At 46.6% G+C, this 16,323-nt stretch overlaps 2 protein-coding genes across 4 annotated transcripts in view; both read right to left on the minus strand.

The window, feature by feature from the left end:
• Pskh1 (protein serine kinase H1) overlaps nucleotides 1–8,721 on the minus strand; it is a 35,881-nt gene extending 27,160 nt beyond the window's left edge. Inside the window, exon 1 of one of the 2 annotated variants that reach the window (XM_052729811.1) lies at nucleotides 8,514–8,721. The gene's annotated coding sequence lies outside the window, so the exon portion shown is untranslated. The remainder of the gene's footprint in view (nucleotides 1–8,513) is intronic. The other variant, XM_052729810.1, reaches the window with a different exon arrangement.
• Nucleotides 8,722–14,791: 6,070 nt separating this feature from the next.
• Nucleotides 14,792–16,319, minus strand: Nrn1l (neuritin 1 like). 2 transcript variants are annotated; one of them, XM_052728589.1, is made up of 3 exons: nucleotides 16,155–16,319; nucleotides 15,328–15,442; nucleotides 14,792–15,190 (listed from the first exon to the last, which is right to left on the minus strand). In XM_052728589.1, the coding sequence occupies exons 1-3, from the start codon at nucleotides 16,246–16,248 to the stop codon at nucleotides 14,905–14,907; spliced, it is 495 nt and encodes a 164-aa protein (XP_052584549.1). In that variant the 5' UTR covers nucleotides 16,249–16,319; the 3' UTR covers nucleotides 14,792–14,904. The 2 variants fall into 2 exon arrangements, with proteins under 2 accessions (XP_052584549.1, XP_052584548.1); XM_052728588.1 differs by having other exon boundaries at nucleotides 15,328–15,460; nucleotides 16,155–16,314.
• Between the last annotated feature and the right edge of the window lie 4 nt (nucleotides 16,320–16,323).

Genomic DNA, 16,323 nt, shown 5'->3' on the forward strand with positions numbered 1-16,323 from the left:
ACCTACCAACTGAGCTGCACCTCCTCCTCCTCCTCTTAGATACATTTTTTCCTTGTTATTGAGGAGGTTAAATCCAAAGGCCTCACACATGCAAGGCAGTTGCTCACCAACGAGCTGTATCCCAGCCCCATTTTGTTGGTAGTGTTTTTTATTTTAAAATAATTAACTTTTAAAATTTATTTTAAGTAGAAAATAAACATTTATTTTATATAAATGGTGGTGGCACATATCTTTAACCCCAGCACTCGGGAAGCAGAGGGCAGTGGATCTCTGAGCTTGAGGCCAGCCTGGTCTACAGAGCAAGTTCCAGGGCTACACAGAGAAACCCTGTCTCAGAAAAACAACAAAAAAAATAAACTAAATTTATTTCTTTTTATGTGTATGGATGTTTTGCCTGAATGTATGTCTGTGCACCACATGCATACCTGGTGGCCATGCATATCAGAAGAGGGCATCAGATTTCCTGGGGCTGGAGTTACATACAGTTGTGAATAGCCATGTGGTTGCTGAGAATCAAACGTGGATCCTCTGGAAGAGCAGCCAGGGCCCTTAACCACTGAGCCATCTATCTAGACCCTTTGGGTTTTTGTTGTTTTTTTTTTTTTCAAGAAAGGGTTTCTCTGTGTAACAGCTCTGGCTGTCCTAGAACTCGCTCTGTAAACCAGGCTGGCTTCAAATGCACAGAGATCCACCTGATTCTGTCTCCTGAGTGCTGGGATTAAAAGCATGTGCCACCACCGCCTGGTATCCCATAAAGTTTTTTTGTTTTTTTTTTTTGTTTTTTTTTTTTTGGTTTTTCGAGACAGGGTTTCTCTGTGTAGCTTTGCGCCTTTCCTGGAACTCGCTTTGGAGACCAGGCTGGCCTCGAACTCACAGAGATTCGCCTGCCTCTGCCTCCCGAGTGCTGGGATTAAAGGCGTGCGCCACCACCGCCCGGCAAGTTTTTTTTAATTAATAACTGGATATCAACATGTAAAAGACTGCAAATAAACCCTGTCACCATGCACAAAACTCAAGTCCAACGGATCAAAGACCTCAACATAAATCCAGTTACACTGAACTTGATAGAAGAGAAAGTAGGAAGTACTCTTGAATGCATTGGCACAGGAGATCAATTCCTAAATATAACACCAGCAGCACAGACACTGAGCACAACAATTAATAAATGGGACCTCTTGAAACTGAGAAGCTTTTGTAGGGCAAAAGACACAGTCAATAAGACAAAAAGACAGCCTACAGAATGGGAAAAGACCTTCACCAACCCCACATCTGACAGAGGACTGATCTCCAGGGTATATAAAGAACTCAAGAAACTAGACATCAAAATACTGAACAATCCAATTAAAAAATGGGCTACAGAGCTAAATAGAGAATTCTCAGAAGAAGAATCTCAAATGGCTGAAAGACATTTAAGGAAATGCTCAACATCTTTAGTCATCAGAGAAATGCAAATCAAAATCACTCTGAGATACCACCTTACACCTGTCAGAATGGCTATGATCAAAAACACTAATGACAGTCTATGTTGGAGAGGATGCAGAGCAAGGGGAACACTCCTCCACTGTTGTTGGGAGTGCAAATTTGTACAACCACTGTGGAAATCAGTATGGCCGTTTCTCTGAATATTGGGAATCGATCTACCTCAAGACCCAGCCATACCACTCTTGGGCATATACCCAAGGAATGCTCAATCATACCACAAACATACATGCTCAACTAAGTTCATAGCAGCATTATTTGTAATAGCCAGAACCTGAAAACAACCTAGATGTCAGTCAACTGAAGAATGGATTAAGAAAATGTGGTACATATACACAACAGAGTACTACTCAGCAGAGAAAAAGAATGACAGCATGAATTTTGCAGGAAAATGGATGGAACTGGAAAATATCATCCTGAGTGAGGTAACCCAGACCCAGAAGGATAAACATGGTATGTACTCACTCATAAGTGAAACCCACAGATTCAGGGAGGCTACCTTACAGGGGGGAATCTTAGGATGACTGTGGCTTATAATAAGTTTTCGTTTTGCCCAATCACTGGGCAAGCTTTAGTGAAACATTTCACTATTAGGATAAGAATTTGTTTCGTATCCAAGCTGATAAAAGAAAATGCTGGCTGCACTTCCAGGAGGGGAGGCTAAAATGTTTTTAGATTATGGATTAGCCTATAGAAAAATGTCTGCCATAAATCAGTGAAGGGGAAGATGAATAGGAATCTCACACAACTTAAATAAAACATAGCTCTCTGAACAGATGAAGAAAGGTTTCTTCTGTATCCCAGAATCTAACCAATATTTATATATATAATTCAGCTATAATTTGGCTTAAAAGGGCTTACTAGGAAATGGTATCATTTTTATTATTTTCTACAGAAAAAATATTTCCCAGTTTCAAATAACCCTGGACTTTTGAATTATAACCTGTTTTTATGTTCAAAAAAATTTTTTAATCAGGAAGTAAAACAGCACTTGTTCCTAAAAAGCACTTATGTGCCAGACGGTGTTGATGCACCCCTTTAAACCCAGCACTCGAGAGGCAGAGCCAGGCAGATCGAGGCCAGCCTGGTCTACAGAGCAAGGTCCAGGACAGGCACCAAAACTACACAGAGAAACCCTGTCTTGGGGGGGAGGGGAGCACTTATATGTCACTTTCTCTTATGTTTTAACTTTCAAGGGGCATTTTCTGTTGTTTTGAAATAGGGTCTCCCTATTTAGCTCAGGTTGGTTTTGAACATGGAATTCTCCTGCCTCAGCCTCCCAAGTGCTAAGATTACAGATGTGTATAACCATGCCTGGCTGTAGCCGAAGAGTTTCTCTCCGGATTCTGCCAAGCCCCTGTAGTCCCGCAGCCCACTTATAAAATAAACACACAGACGCTTATATTATATAAACTGTTTGGTCTAATGGCTCAGGCTTCTTGCTATCTAGTTCTTACATCTTAAATTAACCCATATCTATTAATCTATAAGTTGCCACGTAGCTCATGGCTTACTGGTACTTTACATCTCGCTTTTCATAGCGGAGGCTGGCAGCATCTCTCTGCCTCAGCCTTCCACTTCCCAGATTTCTCCTCTCTCTTTGTCCCGCCTATACTTCCTGCCTGGTTACTGGCCAATCAGTATTTTATTTATCAATCAATCATCCACAGCACCTGGCTTTTAACTTTTAATATCATTAATGATTGTTATCTTTTTCTCTTGCTTTTTTATTATTATTATTTATTTATTTTATTTATTTTTTTTTTTTTTAGATAGTTTCTCTGTGTAGTCCTGGCTGTCCCAGAACTCACTGTGTAGACCAGGGCAGCCTTAAACTCAGAGATCTGCCTGCCTCTGCCTCTCGAATGCTGGGATTAAAGATGTGTGCTGCCACAATTGTTACAGTTTTATTATTTACTCATTCCCTTATTATTTTTTGAGATGGGGGTGTATATTGCCCTTGCTGGTCTTAAACTCCTAAGCTCAAGCAATCCCTCTGTCTCAGCCCCGAGTAGCTGGCACCATAGTCTTACAGCACCATGCCCAGCTATGACTTCTCATTAGAAAATAGTTATCTTGAGACCCCACTGTCCAAGGACTACAGCTGAACACACTGTCCTCCATGGTAACAGTGGTAGACAGCAACCCCATCTTGCTGACAGTGAGATTTCCAAAGTTTCCTTTATGTTCCTCACTTTGTCATGTTGCCCAACTCTAAGACACCCCACCATCAGAAATACAGATATGGGGGCTGGAGAGATGGCTCAGGGGTTAAGAGCACTGGCTGTTCTTCCAGAGGACCTGGGTTCAATTCCTAGCACCCACATAGCACCTCACAACTGTCTGTAATTCTAGTTCCAGGGAACCCAACACCCATGGCAAAACACCAAAGTGCATAAAATAACAATAAGCCAGGTGGTGGTGGTGGTGGTGGTGGTGGTGGCGGCGGCGGCGGCGGCGGCGGCGACCACCAGACAGGCCTAGAACCCACAGAGATCTGCCTGCCTCTGCCTCCCAAGTGCTAGGATTAAAGGTGTGTGTCACTAAGCCCGGCTGACCATCATTCTTATGATGCCCTGAAAGGCCACTTCAAACCTGTAGCCTGAAAGTCTCTCAGGTTATTTCCTTACAGCAAATGAAAACATCACGTTTTCATTACGTTAACATCTAATACCCTGACAATGCAATTGTATCAAAAATCAGTGCAGTGATGACCTAGCCAATCTAATACTAAGATTTCTGGAAGGGAAGGGTGTTTAGATAAGCCTCTTTCCAGCTCTCAATAATCAGGATTGCTTACCTCTTTCTAGAGCTTTACTTCTCAGGTTTTCTCCATATGCCAAGATGGGCAGAGAATGGCACTGCTGTGCAATGGACCAATGGAGACAGCTGCTCTCAGCTCCACTGCAGTGTAAGGGTCAATGGTTTCAGCTGCTTACAGAACGGTCACATCATCACACAGCTGCTTAAGCGCTGAGGCAGGGCAGAGCTGCTCATATAACACGCTCATACTACAAAGCCAAGTAACAGGCCAAATCAAACTCTCACTCAGTTAACTATGACCTTGTGACTCTGACACAAGACCTCAGCATCTATTTCAAATTCCACAGGCACTCGGAGCTTCAAGGGCATTCTGTCCCAAGTGCCAAGAAAATCAGAGATGTGAAACTACAGCTCACTGTCAAAGGCAAACAAGTTTCCTGGAGGTTGAACTTTCTCTGGCTCATTTATACAATTTTAGCACAGGATCACAATTAGACCTAGAGAACTTGCTTACTCAGCAAACTTATCCTCTAGTGCGTTAAGATCCCAAAGCCCTTCTAGGGAGTGGCCAACTGCATCTATCTGATGAGAAGCAGTGCCATCAGAGTTCTCTGATGCCTAGAAGTGACCTTGAAGAAACCACAAAACACAAGGCAGCTTTCTACACACACTTCAATATGAAGAATAACTTTAAAAGATGACATTTTCTTGGCCTGGTGGACAAGGCCCATAATCCAAGCTACTCAGGAAGCTGAGGTAGGAAAATCTCAAGACCTCTCTTAGCTGCAGAGTGAGTTCAAGACCAGCCTTGGCAACTTAGTAAAATCCTATCTCAAAACCAAAAGTGAAGAAGAGGGCTGGGGCAATACCTCACTGCTAGAGTTCTTGACCAGGTCCAACACTCAGTACTAGGGAAAAACAAAACAAAACCATCAACCACAATGGGGCTGGCAGGAGAGTTCAGTGGGTGAAGGCACCTGCTGCTGAGACTGACAACCTGAGACTGACAACATGCGGAAGGAACCAACTGTCACCTACACACACACACACACACACACACTCTCACACACACACACACATTCTCTCTCACATACACACACACACATTCTCTCTTTCTCACATACACATACACTCTCTCTCACACATTTTCTCTCACATACACACACACACTCTCTCTCATATACACACACACATTCTCTCTCACACACACACTCTCTCTCACACACACACTCACATACACATTCTCTTTCTCACATCCACACTCTCTCTCACATACACACACACATTCTCTCACACACACACATACTCTCTCTCATACACACACACTCTCATACACACACACATTCTCACATACACACACATTCTCACGCACACACTCTCTCTCTCATACACTCTCATACACACACCCATTCTCTCTCTCATACTCTCTCTCTCTCTCTCTCTCTCTCTCTCTCTCTCACACACACACACACACAAAGATGAAAATTTCCAGAGAGAGAGAGAGAGAGAGAGAGAGGGAGAGAGAGAGAGAGAGGCAGAAAGATGAGAATTTCTGGAGCTAGCTCAATAGCTCAGTAGTATAATTGACATTATTTGATTAGTACGCATAGGTCCTGGATTTAACACCCACCACTGAAAGGAAAAAAAGTGACGAAAGGCACTATGGTAAACTGGCTTCGACTTAGAGGATTTCAACTGTACTAAGCATTTCATGTGTGCTAGCTCACCCATCTGCAATCTACTGAGATCTACTGAAGTAAACATGACTCTCCTATTTTGGATCTGGGCAAATAGAACTGAAAGACTCTCAGGATCCTAAAAAGCCAGTAATTGGCTCTGCAGCTGTGGCGCACGCCTTTAATCCCAGCACTCGGGAGGCAGAGGCAGGATCTCTGTGAGTTCGAGGCCAGCTGGTCTACAGAGTGAGTTCCAAGACAGCCAGGACTACACAGAGAAACTCTGTCTCGAAAAACAACAACAAAAAAGCCAGTAATCTAATTTAGGTCTTCAAAGTCTTCCCAAGGTCTGGGTAATGAATCCACAACACAAGTCTACAAGACCAGTAGCTTCCTGAGGCAATAACACAAAATTTTCATCCAAGAAGTGTAGTAATGTCATTAGCTTCAGCCTTTTTTCATTTTCTTTTCAAGGGACGGTCCTACTCTGTAGTCCAAGATGGTCTGGGGAACTCACCATACAAGCAAGACTGACCTCAAACTCATAGCAATCCTCCTGCCTCAGCCTCTAGAATGCTGGGATTACAGATGTGCACCACCATGCCCTGCTTTTGAAATGGGGATTTCTGAAATGGGGATTCAGCTCAGTTGGTAGAATGCAAAACACCCTGGGATCAATCTCCATACAGGGGGAGGAAGACTTAAAAACTTTAAAAATACAGATTTCTATCTCATGTCTTGGTTCTTTCCTGTTTTTGTTGTTTTATGAGATGGGGTCTCACTATACAGCCCTGGCTGACATGGTACTCGATATACAGTCTGGGATAGCTTCATACCCAAGGTAATCCTCCTCCTTCAGTTTCCCTAATGCTGGGATTATAGCATTTGAGCTACCACACAACTTCTGAAACCAAATCATAAGCTGACCATGTAGCTTACTATCATCTAAGTGATAAAAGTACAGGCCCTGAGTTCAATCTCCACCATCAACAACAACAAAAAACAGTGAAATCAATTTCCCCCAAGAGAGCCTCGAACCCGTATCAGATTGTCTTTCAACTTTTGAGCATCCTGTTGCTTCTGCCTGTGGAGTGCGGTGATCCCAGGTATGCACCCCATTACCAGGGCTTTAGGTTGTTTTTGAGACAGGATCTCATGGTCCTAAACCTACTGTGTAACCTAGGCTGGCCTTTACTAATTATCCTGCCTTCATCTCATGAATGTCGGGATTAGAAGTATATCCTACCTTTTTTTTTTTCTTTCTTTCTTTTTTTAATTAAGACGGGGTTTCTCTGTGTAACAGCCCTGGCTGTCTTGGATCCTCCTGCCTCTGCCTCCCGAATGCTGGGATTAAAGGTATATGCCACCACTGCCTGCCTGTATCCCACCATTTCTACTAAGAGTAAAACTCTTAGCTGGGCCGTGGTGGCACACTCCTTTAATCCCAGCACTCGGGAGGCAGAGGCAGGCGGATCTCTGTTGAGTTCGAGGCCAGCTTGGGCTACAGAGTGAGTTCTGGGAAAGGCTCCAAAGCTACACAGAGAAACCCTGTCTCAAAAAATTAAAAGAGAGTAAAACTCTTGAGTTTGTATCTTGAAAAATTCCTCCAAGACAGTTTTAGGTCATTAAGATTGAAGAGGATGCAGCACCTATCACACACATAGGTGTTTGCTAAGACTACCTCAGATGCTGGCTATGACAGACGCTCCATACTATGGCTTAATCTGTATCCATTCAAAAGACAGTGTCACAGTAGCTTTAACCAAACACTACCACTATGTGAAAGCAAGGGAGTGTTCCAAGGAAAAGACATCGCTGGTAGATTTTAAAGGACACATGTAAGTTTCCTATACTGGTGGGGGAGGGTGGAATGAAAGAAGAGTTTCACAAACCGAGAAAGCAGCTTATCTGAACCTCAAGGGTATGAAACCACGGAGCTAACAGGAGGCTCACATGCCTCAACAATACACTACATAAACGCGCAGTACAGTGCCCAAAAGTTGACTGTAGGGCTAGGCCTCATCACATTATGAAGAGCTCTGAATGCCGCAAGGTACAAGGTTTAGTTTTTCCCTACAGTGACTAGGGAGGCAGCTTTAACTAGTGATTTGGGGGAGGGAATTAATCACTGCAGTAGCTTCTTCGTAGAGGACTGAGCGGGGATGGGGCTCTCCTTGTAAGTATGACCGGTTTGTCGTGCAAGCGACCCAGCTGGACTCTGGCCCTTTTTCCAGCGAGTACAGGGGAGCGATCGATGGCCCCCGCACGACCCTGGCGTTTACTCGCAAAGGAAGGGTGTGGGAGCAGGCGCCGCACACAAGGTTAAGATCAACCTGACCCGCGCTGGACGCGGGACGGCTGAGCAGCTGACCAAGTCCATCGGGCCCAACGCCGCCGCAGGTTTTGAGGCCATGCCAGGCGACCGTGGGTAGCCACGGCCCGGCCTGCTCCCCAGCCCGGAGGCCCCAGTGCACGGGGGCCGAGGGCTCGGAGTTGCACTGCGGCGGCCCGGCAGCGCCAAGCCCACGCCGCGGCCGAGCTCGCCAGCCCCTCACGCCGGTCAGGCCGAAGCCCCGAGCCGGAAGAAGGCCTCACCTCGCGCGAGCGGCGGGCTCTTCGGAGTCTCGGCGGCTCAGCCCACCGTCTCCCAGCCCAGGCCACGGACGCCGCCGCCATCCTCCCGCGTCAGCGTCGTGGCGTCATTACTGCGCGCGCCTGACGCCAAAACAAACTTGGGCGGCCTACGGGCAGGGAGCGAGGCGGACGCTCCGGTCGGTGTACGCGGTGGGCGTCCTCGGAGGGCCTGCCAATCAACGTCTTCCGGGCGGAGAAGGGCTCTCCCGGGGGGTGGGTCTGTTTGTGGCTCGAAGCCGCTAGGGGAGGGCGGCGGGAGGGAAGTGTGCTGGGAAACGTAAAGACTGAGAGCATCTGGGAGGAAATGTCAAAGATTATCGAGACGAAGGGGCTCTTGAAAGGCGAGGAGAGAACACAGGGAGCACAGAGGTTTCTCCAGCTGCTTGTGGATCTCCGCAGATGGCTGACATAGATTTCATTAATTAAATCTGTTTGTTCTGTTTTATCTGAAACTCGATCTGACTCTGTCGCTCTGGCTGACCAGGAATACACACTATGTAGTCCAAGCCGGGCACGAACTCTCGCAAATCCTTCCTTCTCTCTCGGCCTCCTGGAATACTGGATTACACGCTAGTCTTAAAATTTATTTTTAAAATTGCGATTGAAACAACTTCAGACAAACAGATGTGTTAATTACGGCAGTTCATTTCTGAATTGTGGAAAAGTCAGTTTTGGAACAACTTCTAGACAGTTGTGGGTGTTTTTTCTTCTTTTCTTTTTTCCCCCCAAGACAAGGTTTCTCTGTATAGCCCTGGCTGTCCCAGAACTCGCTTTGTAGACCAGGCCTTAAAGATTTCTAAAAGATCCTTAGCAATCTGGGCGTGGTGGCACAGGCCTTTTAATCCCAGCAATCAGGGTGTGTGTGTGTGTGTGTGTGTGTGTGTGTGTGTGTGTGTGTGTGCAGAGGCAGATGGATCGCTGAGTTCCAGGACAGCCAGAACTGCGCGGGGAAACCCTGTCTCAAAAAAAAAAAAAAAGTTGTTTCAAAGCCTAATATGTTGGTACTTGTAGCCTGTAATCCTAGTACTTTGGAAGCAGCAACAAGAAAGGCTTGAGTTTGAGGCTAGCCTGGGCTACATGCTGATGTCCTGTCTCAAAAAAAAAAAATTTACCAGTGTGTTTACACACACCTGTAATCCTGGCACTCAGGAATTTAATGAAGTATTGCAGTGAGAGGTCAAGAATACCTAGGCTATATGAGTTCTAGGTCAGCCTGGAATATAAACTGAGACCTTATTTCAAAATAGCAACAATGAAAATTGTCTCCCAAAGTGTAGTGGAATTACTAAAAACATGGACTTTAACAAACTTCATGATGCACACCTTTAGTCCCAGCACTTGGGGAAACAGAGGCAGGTGTATCTTCAGAGGTTCCAAGGCCAGCATGGTCAATATAGAAACAAGTGGCTTCAAGGCCAGCATAGTTTATATAGAGACAGGACAGCCAGGGCTGCTGCACAGTGAGACCTTGTCTTAAAAAAGAACATTGACTTTGGGACCAAACCTGCGATCAAATCTCAGTTCTGACATTTCCACTGTTGTATGAACTCTTAGGGAAGACATCTCCCTCACACCACTTTACATACTGTTTTTCCTAGTCTTTTTTTTCCCTAGTCTTATTATGATTATAAACCTATATAACCAATCGGTGGTGGTGCACACCTTTAGTCCCAGTACTGGAGAGGCAGAGGCAGGCAGATCTCTGAATTTGAGGCCAGCCTGGTCTACAGAGAGAGTTCCAGGATAGCCAGGGCTACACAGAGAAACCCTGTCTGAAAAAAAAAGTAAAAAATAATATAGAATTCCAGGGTTGATGACAGTCAGAAATCTAAACATCACATTCATTTGACAGATATTTGGCAAATAAATTAACAAATATTTATTCAAATATTCACCATGGTTTGGGCTATAAGGAAAAGCACAGGCGTGGCATTGGAAGTATGCTAATGTGATGGCAGCTGGACCCAGAACATCTGGACAATAAATTATACTTTGCCTATAGACCTACAGCTGTAGAACACTGTCACTAATGCTCAGGCCTAGGCAGCTGTGCCCAGGCCCCGGCATCTTGGCTATCATCCCACCCCTCTGCTCTAGCTCTGAGATAAAACCCATAAAGCCTTTAAGCCCCTGACCAGAGAGCAAATTCTTCCCCCACTTATCCTCCCAACCCAGCCCATGGAAGAGTAGGGACTTAGGGAGTGAAACATCAGGGTAAAAATAGGTCACTTATGAGGATGGTAATCCCCAACAATGGCTGGCCAGAGCAGCCAGCCCTGCTCAGAGAAGCATGCTGCTCCTGGCCATTTACCTGGTCTAGAAAACTTTTAGGACCTGAAGCCCCAGCATATCCCACCCCCCAAACCATATGCCCAGACTGAGGGAGATGTCCCAAAATAACATATCCTGTACACTGGATTTATTCTCAGTCCAAGGTCTTACTGACCATAACAATGCCTAGATTCTTTCATTCCCCATACTCCATAGTGCACGCTTTCTTTTTTTTTTATAATTTATTCTTTTTATTTTCTGTACATCAGTGTTTTGCCTGCATGTATATCTGTGTGAGGGTGTTGGATCCCCTGGAGCTGGAGTTACAGATAATTGTGAGCTGCCATGTGGGTGCTGGGAATTGAACCGGGTCCTTTGGAAGAGCAACCAGTGCTCTTAACCACTGAGCCATTTCTCCAGACCCCATAGTGCACTCTTTATATTGGGTGCCAGAGACACAAAAAGTACCCCTTACCTTTGAGGAGTCCACATTTGGGAATTTTCACTGGGACTTGGGTGATTATAAACCAGTTTTATACAGAGACAGGGAAAAGCACAAGTTCTGTGTCTATCTAGAGGTAGTTTAATTCAGCTTACATTCAGAGTTACAGAATACTTCCTAGAAGAGGTGATACTAAGCAAGATATAGCTGTTTCTTATTGGCCAAGAAGAACTAGGAACTACGGGGGGGGGGGCAGTGGGGGTCAGTGGCACATGCCTTTAATCCCAGCACTCACTCGGGAGGCAGAGCCAGGCAGATCTCTGTGAGTTCAAGTCTAGCCTGGTCTACAGAGCACCAAAACTACACAGAGAAACCCTGTCTCGGAAAAAGAAAGAAAGAGAGAGAGAGAGAGAAAGAACTAGGAAAGGATATTCTAATAAAAAATGTAGATGTACAGGGCCAGCAAGATAGTTGCCAAGCATGGTTCAATCCCCATAATCTGTATAGTGGAAGGAGAGAATTGACTCCTGCTAGTTATCCTTTGACTTCCCCATGTGTCCTGTGGCATACCACAAGCACTCATACCCATAGACACACAGACACACACACACACACACACACACACACACACACACACACACACACACTAAATGCATTTTGTAAAACAGATATATAGCCCTAGCAAGGTGCTACACAACTTTAGTTCCAGTACTCAAGTAGCAGAAGTGGGCAGGACTTTATGCATTTGAGGTCAGCTTGGTCTATGTGATGAATTCTAGGACAGCCAGGACTACATAGTGAGACTCCCCACAAAAAAGATACACCCCCCACCAAAATGGAAATGCCATTGTTCTTCCAGAAAATTTCTGGTGGTCAAAGGCAGCAGATTCAGGATTTTTGGTTTTGTAGAGTTTTGTTTTGTTTTTTTTTTTTTTTTTTTTTTTTGGTGTGTGTGTGTGTGTGTGTGTGTGTGTGTGTGTGTGTATGTGTGTATGTGTATGTGTGTGTGTGTGTGTGTGTGTGTGTGTGTGTGTGTGTGTGTGTGTGTGTGTGTGTGTTTTGGTTGTTTTGCTTTGTTTTTGTTTTGCTGGGGTTTTGTTGTTATTTTGAGACAGGATTCTCTGTGTAATCCTGGCTGTCCTGGAACTCTCTCTGTAGACCAGGCTGTCCTGGAACTCAGAGATCCGCCTGCCTCTGAGTTCTGGGATTAGAAGCCAGGCTGTGTGCCACCACAGCCTGGCTCAGGATTTCCTCCTTCAAGAGTAAGAAGAGGTTAACAGCAACTGGTTGATAGAGGTGGGCCTCAGAACCTGTGTCGACGAGGGACTAGAGAGCTGGCTCAGAGGTTTGGAGTTCTAGTGGATACCAAGGTTCCGTTCCCAGTACCCCTGTGGCAGCTCACAAACTTCCACAACTCCAATTCCAGATGTGGCACCCTCCTCTGAACTCTGAGGGCACCAGGCACACACATGGTACACATAAATAAATGCAGGCAAAACATTCATGCATATAAAATGAATGCACCTAAATAAAAATAAAATTTTGAAAAAAAAAAACTGGGTCAGTAAAGTGTGGGAACAAGGGTACAGTCAGGGTAGAGAGAAGGGTCGTTAATGGCAGGGTCGAGCCAGCCATAGTGGGAGAATGTTTAGGAAGCTGGGAGAGGTAGGGTTCCTCCTGTATCCTTGGGAAGAGGTCTCTAGAGGCACCTGTCACCTCAGGTCTAAACAAAGTTCATTACACCTGTTTCTCCTCCCCCGCCATGTCATTTCTCTTTTATAAATCCCTCTCCACATCAGCTCACCTTTCTTGTACTACTTCTTTTTTTGTTTATGACAAATTTTGATTTTTATCTATTTTTTGTTTGCTTGTTTTGTTTTTTAAGACACGTTTCTCTGTATAACCCTGGTTGTCTTGGAACTTGCTCTGTAGACCAGGAAGTCCTTGAACTCAGAGATCCACCTGCTTCTGCCTCCTGAGTGCTGGGATTAAAGGTGTGCGACACCACCACCTGTCACCTTATTATTTCCTTATACATGAGTACATGTGCACACATACAACCGTTCCTATGTGGAGGTCAGAGGATAACTCATCAGAGTCAGATCTCTCCTTCTACCATATGGCTTTACTCTCCGAGTGCCAAGCTGTCTCACTGGCCTGTGTGTGTGTGTGTGTGTGTTCTCCAAAGTCAACCTGGGTGTCATTCCTCAGGTGGCATTTACATTGTTTTTGACATAGGCTCTTTTAGTGGCCTGGAGCTCACAGATTAGGCTAGGCTGGCTCTCCAGCAGGCCCCAGAAATCTACTTGTTTCTGCCTTCTCAAGGATGAAAGTGCATGCCACCACACTGACTTTTTACCTAGGTCCTAGGGGTCAAACTGAGGTCCGCATGCTTGAGTGGCAAATACTTTGCCTAGCCTTTCCAAACCACTTAGAAGGTTGCTGTCCATATGAGCGATCATGTCCCATGTGCTACTTCCTGTCCTCAAGGACTAGGTAGGTAGAGCTGGTTCTGCAGGAATACAGAAATGGTTTATGCAAGACCTTGTAGGTAAGAGGGAAGGAGCTTAACACAAGCATCAGTTTCTCAACCCAGAAAGTAGAGGGAGTGAATAACAGAAGCCAATGAAGCAGCATGGCAAAGTCCACAAGTCATAGTGTTTAAGGCTAGGAATGGCAGCATATGCCTGTAATCCCAGCACCAAGGTAGAGGCAGGAGGATCACTCCAAGTTTGAGGCCAGCCTGGTCTACATAGTGAATTCCAGGCTAGTCAAAACTACAAAAGAAGGCCCTATCTTAAAAAAAGAAAAAAAAAAAAAAGACACCGTGTTAACCTTCTCTGTTCTTCTGGCCCCACTGGAATGAAAAGGGGCTCTCCACACACCACATATTTTCTCATTTTATTGCTTCCAAAACACCTTCTTGAATCATTTTGTTTCTTCACTGCAAACCCCAAAGAGCAAGCTTCTGGACAGCAGGAGCCAGACCACCCACCCCTTGTTATGGCTTCAACTTGTGTAACTTCAGATCCTGTCAGGGGTTTGCATGTGGACTCAGGGGCTTCCCTTTGGACAGTCCAGTCCAGACCGCAGAGAGAAGACTGAGCACTGAGTCTGCTGCGCATGTCTTGAAGGCTGAGGTGATAGTTTAGCAGAGGGAGGTGCAGGTAAGGCATCAGGAGGCTACAAGGAGCCTGAGAAAGACCTCACCTAGCCACTAGGGGTGAGTTCTGGACTCCACTGGATCCCCACCCCCCCCCATCCCTGTCGGGTTGGGAAGGCCCAGAAGGGCTGTGCATTCCGGCAGATCTGGTCTCTACTAGGGCTCTTGGGACCCAAGGTACTCCTGGGATCTATAGTGTAATGGAAAGAAACTTCAACGCGGCCATCATGAAATAAATGTTTGTAAGGATGAATGAGTCCCTTGTGGAGGTCCTGAGCCACACCCATTCCATGCTGGGATCGGCTTCTGGGGGCCCCTGCCTTTGCCAAGAGGGCCACAGCTAGGAGAAAGAAACCAGCTTGATGCAAATATAAATACCTTTAATGGAAATTATGCACACTCTGCAGAGCCCACACGGCGGCCACTGCAGGCAGTGATGGGAGGCAAGGGCACTGTTGGCTAGCCAACCAGACGGTTTAGGCCAGAGGCCCCAGGAGGCAGGCAAGTGCCAGAGCAGCAGCAAACAATGAAGGGGCCGGGGCTGGAGCGAGGGCGGGAGCTGTGGCCCGCAGTGTCTCCTGGTTGGTCTCTGGGCCAGCAACCATCTCCCGAACACTCACAGGGGCGCCACAGAGGACGTGCAAGTTATCTGGGTGGGGGGCACGGCGAGCTTCTTGCTGCAGTGACTCCCACACTGCAGCGGCCTCCTCTGGGCAGCCTGACAGGACCCGAGAAGCACAGGCATGGAAGTCGTTCCAGGATCTGTTACAGAATGGGGTTAGGGGAGTTAGAGCAGATTTCAGAGTGGGAAGAGAGTCAAGGCCCTGCGGTTGCTAGCCCAGTGGCACAGATTATTGGGTGGTGCCTCCCACCGGCCCATGCCTCCCACCTGCTGGTACCTGCAGACGGTCTGTAGCTCGCCTCCACGGCCCATGCCGTCCCCCAGGCGGATGAGACACTCAGCAAAGCCTTGGTATATGGTATCACAGCGGTTTAGGCCCTCAGAGGCCACAGCTAGATGGGGTACAAAGACTAGGAGTGGGGTGGGAATGGAGAATGGTTGAGAGAATGAGCCAGGGTCCATTCGTCAGGACCTTGTTTACCTGGTAGTGCTCTGGGGACATGACTCAGGGAGAAAGAGGTGCCCCCAGGGAACTTCAAGGTATCTGGAGATCACTTGTCTTGACTCTCAAGATAGGATCTGGACTGTGATGCACATGGAGGTGTGAGATGTGGGAACAGGAAGGGGGCGTTGGGTCCAGAGCTCAGTTCCTTCTCTAGTTTCTGGGGCTCTAGGTCAAAGACAGGGATGCAGGGGTATAGGCTCTGGAAGCATGAAGTTTTGGGCAGAAGGCAGTCTTTCTGTAGTTTTCATGAGCTTCAACTGGCACCCCCCGTTGCCTCTCCCAAAGACAAGTGTCTCTGCTGAAGCCGAGCAAGCAGGGTGGGGACCAAAGCTAGTCACTCTAAGCTCAGGGATCCATGGCCTGAGTTCTACTAGGGGCCACAAACTCCCTTTGTCAGAAAAGGGGCTACAGAATTTAAAAGTTCTTCCCCCACGACTGAGCTGTTGGCAGGACACTGTCCACCTGAAACCACTATCACACTTTCCTAGAGCTCTTACTGTTGGGCTCGACTCTAACCCCTCTGCTCCAACACCCTATATCCCGTCTGCCTATGACCTGCGAGAAGGGTTGCGGCCTGGGCTCAGGACGCTCGCACTCACCCAGTGGCAGTGGCAGCAGCAGCAACAGCGTCAGGGCACAGGGTCGCCGCTGACAGCGGCAGCGCCAGTGGCAGTGGTGGCAGCAGCACATCATCCCTGGCTCTAAGCCTAGTGCAGGAGCTAGAGGCTTGGAGAGCCGCCTGTGGGCCCAGCCCCCGGAGGAAGGGAT

The sequence above is a fragment of the Peromyscus californicus genome, unplaced genomic scaffold (assembly GCF_007827085.1).
Source record: "Peromyscus californicus insignis strain IS unplaced genomic scaffold, ASM782708v3 Scaffold_8__1_contigs__length_139910024, whole genome shotgun sequence".
NCBI lineage: Eukaryota > Metazoa > Chordata > Mammalia > Rodentia > Cricetidae > Peromyscus > Peromyscus californicus.

Coding starts and splice junctions, on each gene's coding strand:
- Nrn1l (XM_052728588.1), bottom strand. CDS start 16,248: ATGATGTGCTGCTGCCACCACTGCCACTGGCGCTGCCGCTGTCAGCGG. Junction 15,461..16,154: donor GCTGCTGCCACTGCCACTGG/GTGAGTGCGAGC, acceptor CCCCACTCCTAG/TCTTTGTACCCCATCTAGCT. Junction 15,191..15,327: donor GAGCTACAGACCGTCTGCAG/GTACCAGCAGGT, acceptor ATTCTGTAACAG/ATCCTGGAACGACTTCCATG.